The sequence below is a fragment of the Garra rufa genome, chromosome 5 (assembly GCF_049309525.1).
Source record: "Garra rufa chromosome 5, GarRuf1.0, whole genome shotgun sequence".
Taxonomy (NCBI): Eukaryota; Metazoa; Chordata; class Actinopteri; order Cypriniformes; family Cyprinidae; genus Garra; species Garra rufa.
This window is the reverse complement of record NC_133365.1, coordinates 27,435,918-27,458,267: the sequence shown is the minus strand read 5'-3', so window position 1 is coordinate 27,458,267 and position 22,350 is coordinate 27,435,918. Positions and strand designations below refer to the sequence as shown.

Genomic DNA, 22,350 nt, shown 5'->3' with positions numbered 1-22,350 from the left:
GTGTGTGTGTGTGTGTGTGTGTGTGTGTGTGTGTGTGTGTGTGGTCAGGTCTGGTTGATGTCCAGAACCAATGGAAAGCAAATTTTGGTCTCAAGAGTCTCATCAGATGGATCTGGAGACAATGATTCTCCATCAGTGGTAATGCATTTGAAATGTTATTATTTAATTTTTTTCCATTTTCAAATTTACATAGCACTTTACACAATACAAATGGTTCTGAAGCAGCTTTACAGGGATCAATAATTAAAGATTAAATTATGCAAACAGAGATCAATTCTACTGTAAAGCAGTGTCATTGTTCAGCTGATGTCAGTTTAGTGTTGATTCAGTTCTGTTCAATAACTGTGTAAAGATTGTCAGATTGAGTTTAATTCAGCTGTAATGCAGCCCTGTAGAAACAGTGATGTTCTCATTACTGTCAGTACAGTATCAATAGTATTGCTTAAGTGTCCCCAGCAGAGTCAACAGTGGCAAGGAATTTCTGTCACTCCATCAGTAACAGAAATGGAGAAATAAAAAAAGATTTATGTATATGTGATGAATGACAATAGAACATAAATCTACTGAATTCTGTTTAACACAAATTGCAGTGAAGAGACATGTACGTGGGAACAGGATGTGTGGTCGAGGGTTTGGTGGTGTGATCGTGTATAAATATGAAGTGTGTGTGTAGAAAAGATATTGAACATACTCTAACTGAATATAAAGTTATATAAAATAAAATATATAAATAATACTGAAATATAAATATAATGTATAAATATAAACGAGTAGACTTGAGATATGGCTGTATATCGGCATGGCTGTGATTCGCCATATAATACGTAATAAAAGTCTACAAGTGTGATATTGTGTTTATACAACATTTCGACAGCACGAGTGTGTAAATACACTGCCCTCCAAAAGTTTGTAAACGCCCTAGAAAAGTGGGGTTTTGGACAATATTTGCATGAATCCTTTTTAATTTGTGATAATTTTACACTGATAAGGGACAACACAAACTACGAAAACATATTTTATTACATAAACAGTTTATACATAGAAAAAACTTACATTTTCGATTCATCAAAATATACACCATTATCAGCTATTACAGCTTTGCGTAATCTGGGCAGAGATTAGTTTATTCAAACATTGACATAATATATTACTCCAAGCCTCCTAAAGAATTGCCCAAAGATGATTCACACTATGCTGATATCGCCCAAAACCACACTTTGCCGGGGTGTTTTCAAACTTTTTGAGGGCAGTGTTCATAAACAAAATAACAATGGAGTGTCTTTAAAAGCCCTCTTTTGTGCAAACTACTTTCTTCCACAACGGATTCAAATAAAAGTTTGAAGGTTGATCAGCTGAGCATAAGCCTCCGTTACTAATTCCAAAACGTCACTTTAGAACTCTAAACGCAGGACTCAGGGAAGCGTTGAAGATCCAAACGCTAGCTTTATTTAACAGATCGTAGTCAAGACAGGCAGGGTCAAAACAACAGCAAACAGTAATATCCAGGGCAAGACAAAAGCGTAATCCAGTAGACAGGCGTGGGTCAAAATCCAAGTGAGCAGTCCAAAGTAGCAAACAAAACAATGAAACAAGGAAAAACTATGACTATGAAACAAAACTATGACCATGAAACAAAACTCTGACTAAGAAACAAAACTATGACTAAGAAACAAAACCGTGGCAAAAACAAGGCAATGAGACAGGAGAAAAATGCTTAGTAGAGTCCGCACAGCAAAACAATACTTCGCGGGGCCTGTTTGGTGTAGGCCTCCTTAAATGGCCACCAAACAGGAAGTAACCAACGAGGCAGCAGAGGGAGCAGCAACAGTCAGTTCATGGGTAAGGGCTCCCTCTGCTGGCTTGGCATTACAAGAACTGGTAACGAACAAACATGAGTTGCTTCATTGTATTGTATTGTATTGTATTACTGCATTAAAACCTCACTTTATTGTGTATGAGTATTATGAGAGAGAAAGATGGACTGAGCGTGTGTGATTAAAGGGGTCCTATTATGCTATTTTACAAAGTCTCTATTTTGGGGGTGTACTTGAACATGCTGTCATGCTTGGTGGTTCGAAAACGCATAATTTTTCCCATAATTTACATTATTACAATAGCTTTCTCCCCAGGCTGGCACAAACGACTCGATTAGTTCCGGGTTCCACCTTCCGAAAAACCAAATGTATTGTGATTGGTTAGCAGTCCCACTGCGTTGTGATTGGCAAACAGAGTAGACCGTGTTCCACCCTGCCACACCCCTTCCCAAAGCAGCAAACTAGATTAAAGTGATTCTTACGTTCTTACGTATCATCAGAGCCAGCAGTAAATTCCAGAAGATCTGGCCATGGTGAGACCTCTCTCGAGCGGACTGATGAGTGCAGAACGCCCACTGACCATCTGGAGCTCACCCGTCCGAAAGCGACAAAGCAAATAGATGATTTCAAATGATTTTCTTTGAAAACAAACTGCATATTTGAACTATAAACAAGTACATTCTTGCCTGAAAACCTCTTAAAACTACATTCCGTGACACAAAAACAGTAATATTTATAAAATTATATGGGATTTAGGTGTCTGCTATGACACTCTATTACTAATACTAATACTAATTTATTTTAAAATCAATAACATAATTATTGATCATTCTAATAAATATGTGTCTCATTTCACATTCTGTTAACACCACTTTGATACATTTCTGTTATAATGTCCTTCTGTTCTGGTTGTGCTTCAGGATGACGAAGATCATGATTGTGGCATTATGACCGATGATGTTGGTACAGATCTTGGAGAAGGATTTGTGTGTGAGAGGAAAGTGAATCTTTTAAAATAATCCAGATAAGGCCATGCCATCAATGGCAAGCAATTTGGAATTGGAGCTGAAATGTGACAGCTCCTTGGAACAAAGTTCAGCTTCCAGAGAGTAAATATGCATATGTGTTTTATCTTGTTTATTATTATTATTATTACTTTTAAATATTATTTTATACATTCAGTTCATATCATATAATTTTTACTGACATTTAACTTGACGCTTTATCAGTCAGTGCAAGGTAAAACTATTCTCTGTACTAGTAAACAGAATAACTGTATTGTCTCCAGAAGTTACAGATAAGAGCTTGTTTCCCATAAAGGTTTTCAATTACATTTTAAAATCAATAAATTTCCATTATCTTTTTTTATTGTTTTGAGGACACTTGATTAATTTGTTTAAAGGAAAATGGAATCAGCCAGATCTTTGGCTATTTAATAAATTTAGCACGATCACTTGGTTTCCGTTCTCTTTTTTTTCCCCTGCATCTGCCTCTTGGCTGGCAGAAGAGTTACCTATCTTGACTGACTGAATATTAAACAAGCTCTTAAAGGTGTTTCATTCATTTCATTATTACGACATTCATTTCAATGGCGAAAAGTGTTTTTTTCTGGTAGTGAGAGAGAGAGATTGGCATCAAAGACTAGATTCTCTAGGTTAATACAAAGAAAATACCACTGTAGTTACATCAAGTGAACCTCTTGTATGAAACTAAAATGTAGGATTAACCATTGATTTTCTCTGGGCGAAAACATCAGCTCAGTGTGGATAGAAGGCCAAAACATTCAAATTTATCTAGATTAATATGGATGTAGCCTAATATTTATATTAATAAATATGATGACACTGCTCACTCCTGTTACTATTACTTAGTTACTATATATAAGTATAAGATATATGAGTATATGAGTAACAAGACTGAAAGTAACACGATTGAGATTTTTGGATAAAATTAGTAAATACATATAATCTAGCCACATGGAGTACATGCTAATATTATAAGAATACTCAAAGATTATATCTAAGAAACAGTATATTTATAATGATACTCCCGTTACAATATCATCAAATATACAGAAATATACAGAAAAGAAAATAAGACCATATGCTTTTGGTCATTTCATTGCCTTCATAAGATCCAGATGTTGCAATATAATGTTGAAAATGTGTCTTATGGAATTTTACCTTGTTTAGGGTAACAGGACTGTGGAAACCTGAGGACACAGCTAAAATGTGTATTTTATCCAAAATATTATAAATTTATTTTTAAAATTTATTATAAATGTATTTAAAGCACAGATGGGACAGAAATGGCACCCATTTGGTGGAATGGCCCAGGAATAGAGAATGGATTGCATAAAAAGGGAGTTCCCTAAGCGCATAAAGACAGCTCATTTGCACAGCGCGGCAGTGCAACACGCACACACACACACACACACACACACACAAAATGGTGAGACGGAGAGCGATCCAGAGAGCCGCAATTACAGCGGTTCTGAGAGCAGTGTGGAAGTGGAGGGCTTCCCACAGAATCCCCTGAATCGCACTGTGAAATTTTGCGTATAGTTTTTTAGGGTTTTAGCACCTCCTGTTATGTTTTCAAGTTTCGCTCTCCGAAACTCCACTGAGGTGGTTTATTTTTGCTGAGCATAATTAACTGCCTCTAGGTGTCGACTGTAGTCAGGTCCCTTCCCTTTGAGTATTTGTACACATACAAGTGAGACCTCCACTCTTAGGAGTTTCCCCTTTCAGAGCGAGTTGGACGGAGTGTTGTTAGGCCTCCTCTCGATTTAGAGAGTCTGTCTGCTGAAGCCTCCACTCTTAAGTGCTGCTGAATAGGTCTCCTCTCGCCTAGAGAGTCGTTATGCTGAGACCTTTTTTGCTCTCACAGTCTTTCTTACAGCCTAGACTGAGAGCTGTTAGACTTATTTCTCGTTTGAGAATCATCTAGCTGCAGCTTTCGCTCTGCAGAGCTCCACTCAGGTAGTTCATGTAGGCTGTTTTTAGCTTCACTAACTGCTTTTAGTGTTGAGTGTAGCTAGGTCTCCTCTCACTTGAGAGTCGTTTTACAGAGACCTCCACTCGTGAGAGCTCTCCACCTAGGATTGAGTGTCGTCAGGCTTCCTCTCGTTTCAGAGAGTCTTTCTGCTGAAGCCTCCACTCTCCATATGCTCCGCTTCTGGTACATAGGTCTACTGTGAGCACTGCTATCGTCATGATATTTAATATGGTGTTGGCCCACACCGAGCTTGGGCACCCCCTCAAATCCACATTCAGTGGTAAGTGCACAAGCAAGTCTCTGAGCACTTCCTAAAATCCACATGGTGGTGAGTTCCCTCCAAGTGTTGGGTTCTTCTCTGAAAACCTATACGGTATGGGTTACGCAGTTCCTTCGTTCCCATCCTCGAGTTGGTCATAACCTTGGTTTTCCAAACTCCATTCTCGGTAGCAATGTGTATTCAGGTCTCCTCTCGGTCCGAGAGTCGTTGTGCTAAGACCTTAACTCTTAAGAGCTCATTTTAGACCCATTCTCATAATGTAAAAGCTGGTAGGCCCTGTTGAGGCCTCGCTAACTATTCTTGGTATTGTGCTAAAGCCCCTCTGCCAAGGTTGAGTGTTGTTAGGCTTTTTCTCTCTTTAGAGATTCATTCCATGAAGCCTCCACTCTACAGAGTCCTTCATGTAGACTCTTATGTGAGTTTGGTACTTCCTAGCGTTGAGTGTAGCCAGGTCTCCCCTCAACCGAGGGTCATCATGCTGAGACCTCCACTCTTTAGAGCTTTCCTATTTGGATCGAGCGTCACCAGGCTCCCTCTCGTTTGAGTGTTTCTGTTGAAGCCTCCGCTCTCCAGAAATTCAGACCTCTTGTGAGCAATCTGCTACCATTGTAAACATAGGTTTCCACACTGAGCTTGGGCACCTCTTCAAATCCACAATAAGTGGTGAGTACTCAAGCAAGCCTTTGAGCACTTTCTAAAACCCACATGAGTGGTAAGTGCACACGCGAGTCTTTGAGCACTTCCTGAAATCCACGCAAGTGGTAAAGTTCCCTCTTAGTTTCGGGTTCTTTTCTAAAAACCTTTATGGTATGGGTTACGCAGTCCCTCCGTTCCCATTTTTGAGTTGGTTCTAAAAACCCCTGTTTTTTTCCAACTCCATGTCTGGTAGCATGGTGTATCAGGACTCCTCTCGGTCGAGAGTCGTTTCTGAGACCTTCACTTCGGAAGAAGCTCACTTACTAGGCCCATTCTCACAGTCATATCAGCTGAAGGCTCCTCTGAGCCTCGCTGACTGGGTGTTGTTAGGCTTTTTCTCTCTTTAGAGATTCAGTTTTGAAGCCTCCACTCTACAGAGCTCTGCTTTCAGCATGTGAGCTCTTCTGTGAGTCTTGTTACTTCCAAGCGTTGAGTGTAGCTAGGTCTCCCCTCACCTAGAGGGTTATCATTCTGAGACCTCCACTCCTTAGAGCTCTCCAAAAGCTCCGCTTGCTACCGCCTAAGATAGTAATATGGTGTTTCCCTCGCTATGCTCTGGGCACCTCTTCAAACCCACAATAGTGGTGAGTACTCAAGCAAGTCTTTAAACACTCCTTTAAATCCACATGAGTGGTGAGTGCAAGCGAGTCTTTAAGCACTTCCTGAAATCCACATTAGTGGTAAAGTTCCCTCCGAGTGTTGGGTTCTTTCGTGAAAACCTATACGGTGTGGGTTACGCAGTCCCTTCGTTCCCATTCTCGGGTTGGTTCTAAAAACCTCTGGTTTTTCCAACTCCAATCCAGATAACACTGTTTCTAGGGTTGAGTGTCGCTAGGCTCCCTCTCGTTTAGAGAGTCTTCTTGCTGAAGCCTCCACTCTCCAGAATCTCCACGCAGGTAGTTCTGTTATGTAGGCTGTTAAGCCTCACTGATTACCTCCAGTGTTGAGTGTAGCTAGTTCATGAGACCTCCACTCTTAGAGTTGTTTCCTGCAAGCACAGAGTGTTGCCAGGCTTCCTCTCGTTTTGAGAGTCATTCTGCTGAAGCCTCCGTTCTTCAGAACTCCGCTTAGTATGAAGGCTTAGTTGTACGCTTCATTACTTTCTGTGGCGTTGAGTGTAGTTAGGTCTTCTCTCGCTTAGAAGGCCTCCACTCTTGAGAGTTCCGTGCTTGGGTAGCCGAGCTACCTATGACGCGATGAAGCTCTGAGCTGACCTGTGAGGTTGAGCTCAGGCTCTGGCCCAAGCGTTTTTCGCTGGAAGCAGGGGTGATGTTCCTTCTTGACTCCTCAATCAGTCAGTTGATCACTTATCCCTCAGCATGACGGCGTTGGTATAGACATTCCCAAAGTGTCCACCAGGACGCAGCGTAGAGTTCCCTCCGGAAGGGAACGTCTGAGGACAGGGAGCGAGACGCTGTGTCTCGTAGTCATGCTTCGGGCCCGCTTACGTCTCCGTCAGACAAAAAGATGGTTGATGTATTCACAGGCGCCCGTTTTATACTGTTTGGCGCCTTGTTAATGATGTCATAGGCTGGCGCCGGCCAATGTCAAGTTCATTGATGTTGTTCTATAGCTTGCTTCAGAACCGGTCCCACTGGAGCCAGTTCCCAAAGTGTCCACCAGGACGCAGCGTCTCATTCCCTGTCCTCAGGGAACCAGGGTTGCATACATAACCTTAGACGTTTAGCAGCTGCCTTAAAATTTTAAGTTAAATCAACTTAAGTAATTTAAACTCACAAGTTAAATCAACTCATTTTAATTTATTTGAGTTAAAATGACTTGTAGTTTTAACTACAAAGCTGATTTAACTTAAAATTTTAAGGCAGCTGCTGAACTTAAGTTTTTAAGTTGAATCTGGTGAAAACTTTTTACAGTGTAGGGGAGAGTGGGGACGGTTGAAACAAGGGGCAGTTGCAACAAGGCTCATCAGGAATAAGATACAGTGATGATATTCATACTGCACATGCTTTATTGGCCCCTCATACTTCCTGGAAGAAATCAGCCACATGTGACCATTCCTTCTACAAAAAATCATTTTCTTGGTAAAAAAAGTATTGTTGCAACCGTCCCAACATGCTGTCCCTTACCACAACATTGATTTAAAAGCTTGCCATAACATTACATAATTTTATAATGATAATAATAATTAACCCCTTTAATAGTTAGGTATCTCTCCTTTTTTTAAGTGAATAGGTAAAAAATCTACTTGTTACTTAAGAATGTTTTTCATTTACTATTCTTTGTTTTTATACAGCCAATTTATCTTTTTAAAGACCCTGACTGTGCACAAATAAAAATAAGAAATTGCAAAATGATATTTAAGAATGATTTAATTACATTTTATTGAATGTTGCAACTGTCCCCTACATTGTCTATTTAAGTGTAAGTTGTGCGTATTTTATCATATGTACACATGTTGCAGCAATATGGGTGAGTAGCTGACAGATGTGGCTTTATTGTATTAACATTTTGGCTTTCTAATACAAACAGTCTTTGAGAAACGGAAAGGAAATGCAAAAAGTGTTGCAACTGTCCCCAATCTCCCCTATTTCATACGTTTCACTGAGAATGTAAGGAGACTGGAATCAGGAGAATGTAACATTTTCATGGTGTTTGTGCTGTTGCTCCTCCTGCTAGTCATCTTTGCTGTGTGTTGGCTCATAGGGCAACATCACACACAGAGACCCACAGAGTAGGCTACAGAAACATACACACACTGTGCCTTCATAAACACAGATATGTTTACTATATCAATCCCATGTACATCAAGGGTGCTCATTCCTGTTCCTGGGGATTAGGGGTGGAGCCGAACCCGAATACGGTATTCGGAAAGGCACAAATAGCGTGTTTTTAACGAATACTTATTTCGAACAAATACCTTAATACATATTTGTATTCGGGAACAAGAAAAACTTTCTATCAAAAAAGCTGCGTTTCCACAGGAGACCGCAGTCAGTGTAACTGTTAAAAGAGGTGGCTGACACAGGCTGCTCCACATAGCAACAGAGAAGACTCGGCTGGGTGAAAAAAGACTTCACTGCGTCGCTATTTTTGATGAATATATTTCTGTACCTTAACTGGGTTTATAACTTTGGGAAGCAGAGATCGATCGGGAGATTATTCTATTAGGGGCCGTTCAAATGCGCGCTAAAGTTCGTCGTTATTTCAAATGTAGACGCGCGGTATGCGCGCTCATAATGAAAGCAACGCTCACACGGTGCTACGCGCTCATTTTTTCCAGGCGCGTCCGCGCCGCATCGAGATAAATATTCTATAATCTTTGGATAAATACATCTCAACTTTTTAGAATGCCACATGCGCATGCAGGTCATATGACAAGAACCAACAAATCAGCTTCACCCTTTCCCTTATACCGTTGAAAAAACAGCTGATCATATCTGTGCATGAATAACCATTTTTAAAGACATTTAATAGCAGAGCTAATGCAAGCGATTTTTAATGCTGGAAATCCATTTATGCTTTGCTGAAACTTCAGAGTCGTCATTGAGAGATCAGGTCATGGTTGCTTAGCAACGGCAGACGCCACAAGAAAGAAGTTCTTTCAGAAGAAGAACATTTTCAGCATCCTCCAACAAGGACTGGTGTTGGTGGGGTTCATAATGTTCATAATGGTATTTTATTAGTTGGTTTAACCATGGATGAGGTAATGGTTGTCATGTTATTTTTTTTTCAATGACGTTCTTTGTTACATATTCAAAAACATTAACCAATATTGCATATCAGTAATTATTATAATGGATATAATTACAAAATACTTGCACTATAACGTAAATGAAAAGTTAAGCGCGCAAAAAAAAAAACAGGATTTTTACACTTATTTTGAATTTTACTCGAATACAAATACAAATACAAATACTTTTCCCCCCTCAACAAATACAAATACAGATACAAATACCGGCTGCTTTGCACACCCCTACTGGGGATCTACTTTCCTGCAAAGTTCAGTTATAATCTTGATCCAACACTTCTGTCTGTAATCATCAAGTGTTCCTAAAGATCTTAATTAGCTGGTTTAGATATATTTGCAGGAACGTACTGTAGTTCTCTAGGAGCAGGATTGAGCATCCCTGCTGTACATCATGCCTTCTTGCTTTCATTATAATTGAACTCTATCTTTATTTCTCAAGGAAGATGGCCGAAATAGAGAATATTTTTTTCTATAATGAATCATTTCTGCTTTGCTAAATGATCCACCTAATTTTCTTCTACTCCCACATGTGCTCCCAAAGGAAAGACATCTTAATTACTCTAAACATGCTTAATAGTATTTCATACAAGATGTCTTGTCTTGAGCATTTCCCGCTAAGGCTTGATACAACAGAGAATGATTTACAGAAACGTATCACAGTCCGAACATTTTTATGTTGCCAAAATCATTTGTCAAAGAACAAAGCTTTAACATACAGCTATTTCGTAAAAATGTATAGGTGACTGTTTCTTAAAAACGCTTCAAAGGATGTGAACAAACATTTTGTACTGTCTAGTCAGCAAAGCCACAAACGACATTCAGCATCACAACAATTTTTCCAGTCTCAGAGGGTGTGATATATAAGTCTTACAACTGTGTGCATGTGCAATTACTAAATTACCTGTGAGTAAGATGGAGCTACAGCAGCGTTTTTATGTGTCTGCAAAAGAACATGAAGAGGGTGAGGGAGATGCAGGGAAGAGGGAGATGACAAAAAATTATGCTGTTAAAACAGAAGATCTTTATCAAAGTCTTCAATTCCCACCCACTGCACACCAAGGAACTATTAACAGTACAACACTGGTCTCAGGTAAGACAACAGAGGATGGAAGGATGGATGGAATAGTTGGAACAAACTTTTCATGTAGTTTACAGTCTCTATTAATCTCTATTTAACAGAACACCGTGAAAGAAAGTATGTGTTTTTCCTGTTTGCTGTGAACATTCTTATCGCAGCTATTATCCTTGTTATTGTGGGCCTAATTTGTAAGTATCATTTGAAATTTATTGAGGCACTAAATATGAATCTAGAAAAAATGGCGTCAGTAAAACATTTCACATTTCTGAATATGTTTTCTCCCCAGACTTTCACAACATAGAAAAACAACCAATACAAGAACAAAAAGGTTCATTTCAATTTTTGCTTAATGATGTAAAAAAATTACTTCCTGGATATAAACTGATTCACACAGACGTCATTATTAGATATTATTATTAGACATTTAATTTCTGTTCTAAATGTTCATACATTGTTTTTCATTTTGACAGTATTGTGCATCATCTTTTGAGCTAAACCGGAAAACCAAACTGTTAACATTTGTCTCTTGTGGTTTTGCTCTAAAACTGTCCTAGTATGGCAAATAACACTCACTAAACTAATTTAGTTAACTAACCAATTTCAATTTCTTTATTTAATACTTATTCTTCTTTGTTATCTTTCAGAAATGTGGCTTCTCCATGACAGTGTGTTTTATTTGTTCTGGAGTGGCCGCAGTGACTGCAGCGCTGCTAATAGCTTCTGTTCTAAGAGAGGTGCCATTCTGGCTGTTTTAACTGAGCATAACAAGGTACAGCAGCTTTCCCTCCAATTACCTCTCTCTTTCTGCACAAGTAATTGTACAGCATTGGTTTAGTTTTGCTCATTTAGAAGTAGAATTAAGAATTTATGTAAAAACATTATAGAAAAATACCAGCAGTAAAAAAAAATAATAAACCAAATGTTTCAAAATGTTTAACATACAAAATAATAAATATTTATAAAAAGCAACACGCAACAATAAAGTGAACACTATGCAATTAAAACTACTACTGTATAGAAAAAGGTAATTACATTATTAGTTAATGAAGATGATGTATGGTGATGAGTTTATAAAGATGATGTGTGATTATGAGACTGGGATGCAAATTTAATTGAATAGTTCATATATTGAATGTGGGGGGGTCATTTTTACCTCATAAACTGGTTATTATTTTTATTGTCAAGGTACTTTACACTTAAAGTTTACCAGTATATTAAAATAAATTTATTATATTATTATTTACTAATTTGAATCTTTTTGAATTGTAAAATATTTGATGAATGTATGTGTGTACATGCATGGGCAGGTTTGGTTGATGTCTAAAACCAATGGAAAGCAGTTTTTGATCTCAAGAGACTCATCAGGTGGATCATCGGTAATGCACTTGAAATGTACCATTTTTTATTTTCAAATTTATAAAGCACTTTATACAACACAGATTAAGCAACTTTACAGGGATAAACAGGAATATAATGATGCAAACATCAACATCAACATCTGCTATAAAGCAGCCCCCCAAAAATAAAAAAAATTAACATTGCTCATCTGTAACTAAAATTAAAATTGAATAAAATATAATAAAATATAATATTAAAATATGTCAAATTATTTGTCACTTCTGTGAACATAATTTTGATATATTTCTGTTAAAATGTCCTTCTGACTATGTTCTTGTTGTTCTTCAGGATGACAAATATCATAAGTGTGATACCATGATGGCTGATGTTGGTACAGTTAATGGAGAAGGATTTGTGTGTGAGAGGAGAATGCATCACAGATACATTGATATACAGGCTTGAGACTTCTTCTCTGTCTTAATCGTCATTACTTTTGCCTACCTTTTGATGATCCTCCTCTTCTTCAGAAGCACTTGTCCTCATAACTCAGTAGTTTAAAGTGATCCAGATAAGGCCATGCCATCAATGGCTATTTCAAATTAGAGTTGTAATGTATGTACTGGAGAAATTCGTTGGAACAAAGTTCAGCTTACTCAGAACAAATACGCATATGTTGTGTTTTATTTATCTTGTTTTACTATTATTATTTTTATTTTATTTTTTATATATTATTTTCTACATTCAGTTCAAATAATATGATGTTTTACTTACATTCAGCTTGCATACATATTGTGTTGTGCTTCTTTGCTGTTCATATATAACCTCATGTATAATATTTAATGCTTTATCAGCATTTGCAAGGCAAGGCTTCTCTGTAACTACTAGAAAGAATAACTGTATTGTCTCCAGAAGTGGATGTCTCCCTTCAAGACTTTCAATGACATTTTAAAAAGCAATAATTTTCCATCGTCTTTTCTTGTTTTGAGAACACTTGATGTATTAGTTTCAAGACGAATGGAATCAGGCAGATTTTTGGCTATTTAATAAATTCAGCTTATTTCTTATGATCACTTAGTTTTCGTTCTCTTGCTCTTCTTTTGCATCGTCCTTCTTGGCTGGCAGAAGAGTGACCATTCTTGACTAACTGAATATAGTTTTACATAGATTCCCCGGGTTCCAGCGCCCCCTTCTTGTTATGTTTTGAAGTGTTGAACTGTTTAACCGTTGTTGCAAGTGAAAAACAACAACAACAACAACAACAACAAAACGTAAGCCTGTCTAGTAATATCAAGCTGGTATCCTCACTTGAATTTTAATCTGAATTATATTATGGCCACAGTGCTTCTATTTTTTGACAGACCACGTTCATTGTTCATAAGAAACAGACAATATTCAGGTAGGCTATATCAAGGACATATTACTTTATAACGCAGGGCCTACATATTTGTACAAACTTAAATTCAAAGTCTTTTAGCTGTTGTTATCGTTTGAAATTCATGTAAATATCAAACAGTTTTTAGCGATTTATAATGTAACGTTTATAGTTATATAGTTTATAGTAGGCTATAGTTTATAGGCCTAGTTTATTATGTAGCCTAAATTTTGCAAAAAAGCAGTTCATGAGCATGTGTTACTCTCCATTTTAATTTTAATTTAGGGATGGAATCCGGAGATTCTCTGTCAAGGTGGCTGAACTCTGACATTTTCATCGTGTTTGTGGTGTTGCTGTTGCTCCTCCTGCTGGTCATCTTTGCTGTGTGTTGGCTCATAAAACGACATCACACACAGACACCCACAGAGTACTAAAACATACACACACTGTGCCTTCATAAACAGATATGTTTACTATAAACACACTATCAATCCCATATACATCAAGGGTGCTAATTCCTGTTGCTGGGGTTTATTCCAACACTTCTGTTTGTAATTATGATTTATGAAGATAATCCAGGAGCAGAATTGAGCATCCCTGCTGTACATTATGCCTTCTTGCTTACAGTATGATCTCTCTCTCTCTCTCTCTCTCTCTCTCTCTCTCTCTCTCTCTCTCTCTCTCTCTCTCTCTCTCTCTCTCTCTCTCTCTCTCTATTTCTCAAGGAAAATGGCCGAAATAGAGATTATTCCAGTTGATGGCACACATGTGGGGAACCCACTTAGATTTACCCTGAAGATTGTGACTGAGCAGACACATGCAACAGAGCTTGTTGAGATGTTAACCCGTAGAAGTCACTCTATGGAGGTTCCAGATAGCCAGATTAACCCCTCTGTCTCTGCTGTTACAGAAGAAGATGACGATAATCAAGATTACACAGATGCATTACAGACTATAAATCTTCGTGTAGATTAGGATTTTTTTAATCTCAATATTTAGTTCACTTCAATTACTTAAATTAGAAATACAGAACTATGTACACAAGTGAATTGGTTATTATTTTTAATTGTTATAAAACAAACTATAATAAGAGGTATGAAATTAATCTTGTAGAAAAGCATTTGCACAAATTGGATCTTACAGTAAAATGTAATACTTTGCTGCAGGTTTGAGTGGAGTGGCATATCTGACACATGCTACAATTTTGATACTTTTCTCAATAGCGAGTTAACTAGCCATCTCCACTTCAGTCTTACTGCAGAACAGAGTTGCACATTGGATATGCTGAATGAAAATATTGACATTGCATGCACTGCAGAGTATAATAACTGAAATATTTATTTAATTTTGTCAGAGGGAGAGCGTGCACAGACTGAACATAGAGACAGAAAGAGAAAGACATGAAAAAAAAATTTAACCATTGGATACATAAGTCTACTCACAGGTTCCAGCCTCTTCACAACCATACACAAGAAAAGCAGTCTCAATAACAGAAGGATTCATCTACTGTAAAAACTTCATACATACAGAGGTTGGACAAAATAATGTGGACACCCATTATTATAAGGGTTAATGTAACAATAATAATAGCCTAATATTGTTTAGGGCGCAGTGAAAAAAACAAACATTGCAATTATCTTTTATTTATCTTTTCATTGTCTATACTCTCTAGGTCAGGGGTGCCCAACCCTGTTCCTGCAGATCTATCTTCCTGCAGAATTCAGTGATCTCAGTGATTTCGGAGGCTTCTTCAGATCCTAATTAGTTTGTTCAGTTGTGTTTGATCAAGGTTGGAGCTGAGCTCTGCAGGAAGGTAGATCTCCAGAAACACGGTTGAGCACCCTGCTCTAGGTTGTATATCATCGTAGTATCACTTGTGGATCAGCAGTGTTTAGTACAAGCTGTGGGTAAAATGGGTGACCTGTTAGATGTCCAAAAAGAATAATAGGAACCTGTTTAGCCAAAGCATCTGTAATCTAACCAGCCCAACTTTTTGGTGTTTTAAGAAGAACACCCTGTTGGGAAAAAAAAAGCCTATGCTAGTTAGGTATGTTTTGAAGCATGGCAACTGGTTTGAGCTGGTCCTTAGATAGTCATGAGCTGGTTTAAGCTAGTCCTGAGCAGGAGCTCGTTGCTTAGGATGTTCTTAGCACCAGTACATGACCAGCTTAAACCAGCTCATGACCAACTAAGGACCACACTGGAAAAGTGATTTCAACTTAAAAAAAAAATGTTTAGTCAACACAAATATCTAATTTAGTTCAACTTAACATTGCAAGCTGACTAAACTTATTTGAGTTGTCTAAACTTAAAGGACATTAAGAAATCATGTTCATTTCAAATACTTATATCACTGACAACAGTGGTCCGGCCAGGATATTGTCATTTAAAAGTGAGAGTTGCAGCCCACAACTGATGTTATTGTTGTCATTTTGTGTTTTGGTCTGAGGCTCCACCCTCCAGCTATCTACTAATCATGAAGTCAGTAGAGTTTCGTCATCCGGGTTGCCAGCTCTGCTCTAGTTACAGCTGCAGCTACGAAGTGTCGGATAAAACATGTATAATGTTACAAAACCTAAAAGACCTCGTTATGAATCCGAAATACATCGTGACAAAGTCCGAAATAAAACAAGGATTTGTATAGGAGATGCCTTTGAAAGATGGAGACGGCTGAAAACGGAGAAGAATTTGAAGACAGACGCCAACGTTGCTAATTTTCTCCTGGACAGATAAGATTCATCTATGTTTGGCTAACTTTGCTTCCGTAAACAGTGGATTTTCCACGGTCGCCCGTGCTGAATGCGTTCATAAAAAGCTTTATATCGCACCACTAGCAGGGTATGAAAACAATCTATGTTCCGACTGAAATGTGGTATTACAGTACATCTTTACGAAATATTTGGCTAATCGCCATTAGTACATTTTTGCGATACATAATTACTTCGCAAAACATCTCTCGTGAAGCATAAACATTATTAACAGAAGAAGAAAAAAATACTGTGTAGGACTCGTCACTTGCCATTGGAAGCTCCTTGTAGCAGCCTATGTACCTGCTGGATCCTGCAGCTTAGCTGACAACCTGGAGTCAGGGAGGATGGGGAGGGGATACACCGTTCTACAGTATTTTGAAAGTGATTGCAGTACCAGTTTTGGCCACAATCCTACATATGGTTCCTTTAACATTTTAAGGCAACGGGAAAATAAATGATCAAATAGGCGACATCACCTTGATGTCGCCTTATGAGCCAATAGTTCAGTTAACACAAGTTAACTCAACAATTTTTTTTTTCAAAACATACTTAACCAGCATATGCTTTTTTTTTCAACAGAGCAATCACGACTGCATGCAAATAGCATGGCAAGACTTAGGGACTTTATCAGTGAAGAACAATTGTGTGCGGAAGCCAAAAGTGAATGATATGGACAGTCAAACACTAAGTATTGTGTCTTTATTCCATGGTCTATCTGAATACTGGATTCTGATTGGCTGGTAGGTATGCAGTAAAATGCACAGGTAATTCCAGTTTAATCATCGTTCTATATGCTATTAATTATATTTAATTATATTATATTAACATTATATTCATTACATTATATTCCTCAGCAACGAGGTGGAAAAATAGCTGTTTTTGAAATAATTAGTTGTTTGTAGAGACACTCTCTCTCTCTCTCTCTCTCTCTCTCTCTCTCTCTCCATGTAAATGGCCATTTATATTTGTAGGAGGGATAAAATTGAGCAGAAGTTTGAATACAATGTTGAAAAGGTGTTTACAGCTATGATAAAATCAAGGCTTTTAATTGATTTTCGTTTTTACAAAGCTATGGACTCATTAAATATTTTTGAAAGAATATGGTGTCATAGAGGAGCTTTGTGTTCTGTAGCCAATTTTAAAAGGATCTTCATTTTGCACTTTTTTATAAAATGGTGTGATTTTTGTAAAAACTTTTATGTGAGGAATTCTTTTGTTAAATAAAGATGTTTGAAAATTCTAAAATTCTCTCTCTCTCTCGATCGATAACGTTAATTAATTTAAATAAATGCTATAGTTCATTAAAATAAATGTGATCTTATCACTGTTTCATCTCTGTGTCTGATTTAAAGTGGGCAGAACACAAGAGTAAATGAAACGTAACTGATGAAAATAACCGTCATTTGTACATATTTGGTCAAAGAGTTTTAACTTGTCTATAACTTGGCAAATAACCATGGAATAAGTGGGATAATCAACGGCTTGTCGTGCATTAAAAGATTTTGAATGCGCTTTGCGTCATCACAGACACCCTGCTAAAATGCAAATACTAGTGTCATGCTCCTAAAACCTTGGCGGGGGGAGCACCAAAATTAACTTCAACATCTGCCCTGGCTATTTTTAATCATTTAACTTTGATATTATCAATCCACAGTGGCCATATTTGGAGAGGAGAGTAAGAAGCAGATTCCCTGAAGCTACAGACAGATATTTTTATGTTCTGAAAGTCCATCAAAATTAAAGACGAATTGTGGTAAAACACCTTAATAAAGAAATATTGCCTGCATTCACTTAATTTTGTCCAACCCACTGTATTGAAAGATTGGAGGAACCCATTGGAGGATTTAACTGGTTATCAGTATGCATACACTATCAAATAAATGTAATACATTTTCAAGTGACACTGGTAAGATTATGAAAATACATGTAAAATCTGAATATGAAACAACTGATTTAACCACTACTTCTTTTTTCAGTGCGTCTGTGCAGATTTAAACTGGAAGTTTGTCAGGGTGCGGTAGGGGATCCCTTTGCTTTAATAATTTTCCTACCTGAAGATCAGTAAGTGTAAAAACAAAAACAGTTATCTAACATGGCTTTTATGATTATTATCGAGCATAATAAATCGACTGAGTAACTTACGTTTCTTCAGTTCACCTTCCTGGTAAGAAAAAAAAAATAGAACGGTTGCTATTAGAATGTTTATCAAAATTTATGGTGTTAAGTTCTGGAATCTTAAAACTCACAAAAATTCTTACAAACACATACAGTACAGACCAAAAGTTTGGACACACCTTGGACACACCTTTGAACCAAAGTTTTCTTTATTTTCATGACTATGAAAATTGTAGATTCACACTGAAGGCATCAAAACTATGAATTAACACATGTGGAATTATATACATAACAAAAAAAAGTGTGAAACAACTGAAAATATGTCATATTCTAGGTTCTTCAAAGTAGCCACCTTTTGCTTTGATTACTGCTTTGCACACTTTTTGGCATTCTCATGATGAGCTTCAAGAGGTAGTCACCTGAAATGGTTTTCACTTCACAGGTGTGCCCTGTCAGGTTTAATAAGTGGGATTTCTTGCCTTATAAATGGGGTTGGGACCATCAGTTGTGTTGTGAGGAACTATATATAGTAGCCTATATATGTATAGTGTATATATAGAATTAAATATTTTATAGAATTAAATATAATTCCACATGTGTTAATTCATAGTTTTGATGCCTTCAGTGTGAATCTACAATTTTCATAGTCATGAAAATAAAGAAAACTCTTTGAATGAGAAGGTGTGTCCAAACTTTTGGTCCGTACTGTACAAATTACTGTGCATGCCCCCTTATGTAAACTTGTATGTGAGGAAAAAAAGTTATACACTTGCTGATGAATTAAGAACATACCATTGATTTCAGCCATTTTGAAGCTTTTTCAACAGCTTTATCATTTCTTTTACATTCTAGTAATCCTTTGTCCTCATAGAACAGACAGTCTACTGTAAGTGTTACGTCTCTCTTCACAAATTTACTGCTGTCTGACACAACAGCCTCAGGGTCAAACGTGTGATGAAGCACCACTAAAATGACCGGCTTACCGTCTTGAGAGTCTAAGAAAGAGAAGATGATTGTCAAATACCCAGTATATGTAACAACTTATATGTTTATTATATATAAAGATATTTTATTATTAGGAAAGCAATGCAATATCTTCTATAAGCCATTTCTTACCTTTAATGTTATTGATAGCAGCATCAATGTCAGTTCCAGTGCGAGAAACAACTGGGAAGAAAACTAGGGCAATATCACTGCACTTCCCTTTCTTATTTGCATTTTTCAACCTCATAGTTAGAACAAATTTTGTCTTCTCCTTAAGCCCTTTCTTGAATGCTTTAGCAACGCCTTTGACAATGTCAGGTGCTTCAATAGAATAGTTAACTGTAAAGAAAAAGCATATGAAAGATATACAGGTTAGGCCCAGTCAAACCTCTTCAGTGGTTTCTGTGAGGTTTAAAAGCTTGAAACCTCTTCAGAATATTAGGCTATTACAAATCATAAAATAAACTAAACAGATAGCAAAATAGTTATGACAGATAGTAAAGCTGTGAGACAAGGTAAAATATTACTGATAAGCTCTATATTAGGAGTGCCCAACCCTGTTCCTGGAGATCTACCTTCCAGCAGAGTTCAGCTCCAACCTTGATCAAACACAACTGAACCTACTAATTAGGGCCTGAAGGAGCACTTGATGATTACAGAGAGATGTGTTTGATCAGGGTTGGAACTGAATTCTGCAGCAAGGTTCAGGAACAGGGTTGGGTACACCCGCTCTATATGATAGCCTAATATCTAAATGCTATTTTCAGTCAAACACAAACCTCTGTGTTGAACTGGAATGCGGTTTTAGACCTTATTATATGAGACTGCTTGCTTTTAAATGGAATGAAAATCCAGTCATCATTTACTAACATATTGTTCCAAAGGCCTATTTAACATTTTCTGTGGTCATAGCAGCCACCATTCACTTTGACTGTATGACTGTTTGAAGTAAACGGAACTGTGCATTTAAGGTACAGATTACGTTCATTAGGTTAAGACTGCGAATAATGACTCTTTAATAGAATTAACTGTTATGTAACAACCCATGTAATAATAACATATTTATTGACTTACTCGATCGCATCGTAATTTTCTTAAGTGGAGGGATAAAAATGTTGGCTGCAAAAAGAACATAAGAGAGTAATCAAAACAAAACAGTCACATAAAGTTGCTTTTAAAAGGGCCCGTGACACGCGATTCTCACGGGATGCCTACCTGTCTTTATTCAAATTATTATCTTCCGCAAACCTTGTTAAATGTATCTTACCTTGCTTGTCTTGATAAATATTGCTGTTCATAGAAATCTTGTAGGGCAATTTTGATGTTTGACCACCATAAACGCTAACAACGTCTGGCGTACAGGTTGCAAATGTGAAAGTGAAAGCAGCTTTTTAACCTATACGTCACACAATTCAAAACTAACCAGAGTCAGGGAAAGAAAATGAAACGATACATATTAATTATAAATGTTAACCGTGTTATAAAAGAAATTCTACAGTGCATATGTGCTGACAACCCCAAACGTTTTTAAACATTTGTTTAAACATGTTTAAGATCAGTCTGTAAGAAAACTGAAAAGAATGTTTCAGTAGTCACAAACAATGAATTGGCTAGAGCAAGAAGCTGACAATTAGATTGACTTGCTGTGCGATGGGAGCTATGTTGGTCCTAAATTTAATCTAAGTTTAAGTGAGCAACAGAGATAATGTTAATTCGCTTAATCTTGAGAAGATACTTTGCAGGGGACTGTGAAGAAATCATTTGGAAAGTTCTTAGAAGAGTAGATGTCCATCCTAAAACCTATAATATTTGAATCTTTAAGTGATTAGAACATATAGAAACTTAATTTTAGGAAGGAATGAAAAAGAGAATGAAAAAGAGGATTAACAACATACCATCTGTTCAGTAAACAACAACACATAACAAAATCCAAAATCAAGTGTCATTTATTATGAAGAAATAAATAGTACAAACATACTTTGCCGTACGTACCAAAATATGTTATACAATATATAAAATAAACACAGATCAAAATTAACTTTATGTTTGGTGAAAGGTGTCAGGTAAAGTAATGAAGACACTTGTCGTTATCTCCTGAGGCAATTAACTTACCAAGTCTACTGAAAGGGTAGTCCTTTTTTGTAATCCACCTTCTAGCTTATTGGCATTTTTATCTTCTAGACCGTTAGTTTGTGTATTTGTATTGAAGTTTTTTTTTTTACTCTTTCTGGGGGTTACATCGTTACGCCAGTAGGTGGCCACAAGTAATTTTTTTGTGAGTCATTGAAACAACAACAATTCAATTCGTTCAGCAACAATTCATTTTGGAACAAAACTCCACCTCTGCCTTCTGTATTAGAATGAAAACAACTTTTTACCAGCTAAAGGATACAAGAATAAGTGAAAGATTTATTATCTTAGATGTATTATTGTCTACAGCTTAGTATGGGTTTATTCTTCAATCTATTGTGCAACCCACACACATATTTTGTGTAAACACATTTACTGTACCTGCCCACATATGTAAACATGAAACTTTAGAGTTTTATAAGTCTTTAACTATAAAACAAAATAAGACAAAGAAAATAAAATCCATAAACGAAAACGTACTTGTAATTTTAGCTTCTGCACAGCATTTTAAAAAGCATTTTCTTCCCTTTTACTCCAGTCCTTCATTCTCATAGAACAGACAGTCCGGTAAGTGTTCAAAAGTCCAATAAGTAGAACATTACATGTACTCTGCCTGTCCACAAATATACTGCTTGTCCTCCTGTTTTCCATTTTTTACACATTTCAGCTGAATAAAAGGATTCTTCTTCCTTTTAAAGGGGTCGAGAACTGCCTTTTTTATTATTTAGTAGCATACTGTTCTCTGAGGTCCACTTATAATATTTTACAGGATTTTTATATCAAAAACATCATAATTTAGCAGTAATAGCAGTGATATTTTCTGTCTTGTTTTGACCCCTTCATTGGAACACTCTGTTTGAATAGGTGGACTGTAGACTCAGAAGTAAACACCCATTGCTGTGATTAGCTAACAGTTGTGTATGTTTGAAAGCTTATATCCTTCACAGATGGACATATACTGTGATTTAGAATCATTGTCATCATTAGCATCGTCTTTTAGTTTAAATCTTTTTGAAAATCCTGCGTCGAATTGTGCCTTGTTTGTAAACGAATCCGCAGTAAAATGAAGTGCACCAAAGGATCAAGT

The 22,350-nt window shown here is 37.0% G+C and overlaps 1 protein-coding gene across 1 annotated transcript; it reads left to right on the top strand.

The window, feature by feature from the left end:
* The first annotated feature begins 13,571 nt into the window (after positions 1-13,571).
* Positions 13,572-14,259, top strand: LOC141334808 (uncharacterized). Its single transcript, XM_073840034.1, has 2 exons — positions 13,572-13,711; positions 14,010-14,259. Exons 1-2 carry the CDS (start codon positions 13,572-13,574, stop codon positions 14,257-14,259), a joined length of 390 nt encoding a protein of 129 aa, XP_073696135.1.
* Positions 14,260-22,350: the final 8,091 nt, after the last annotated feature.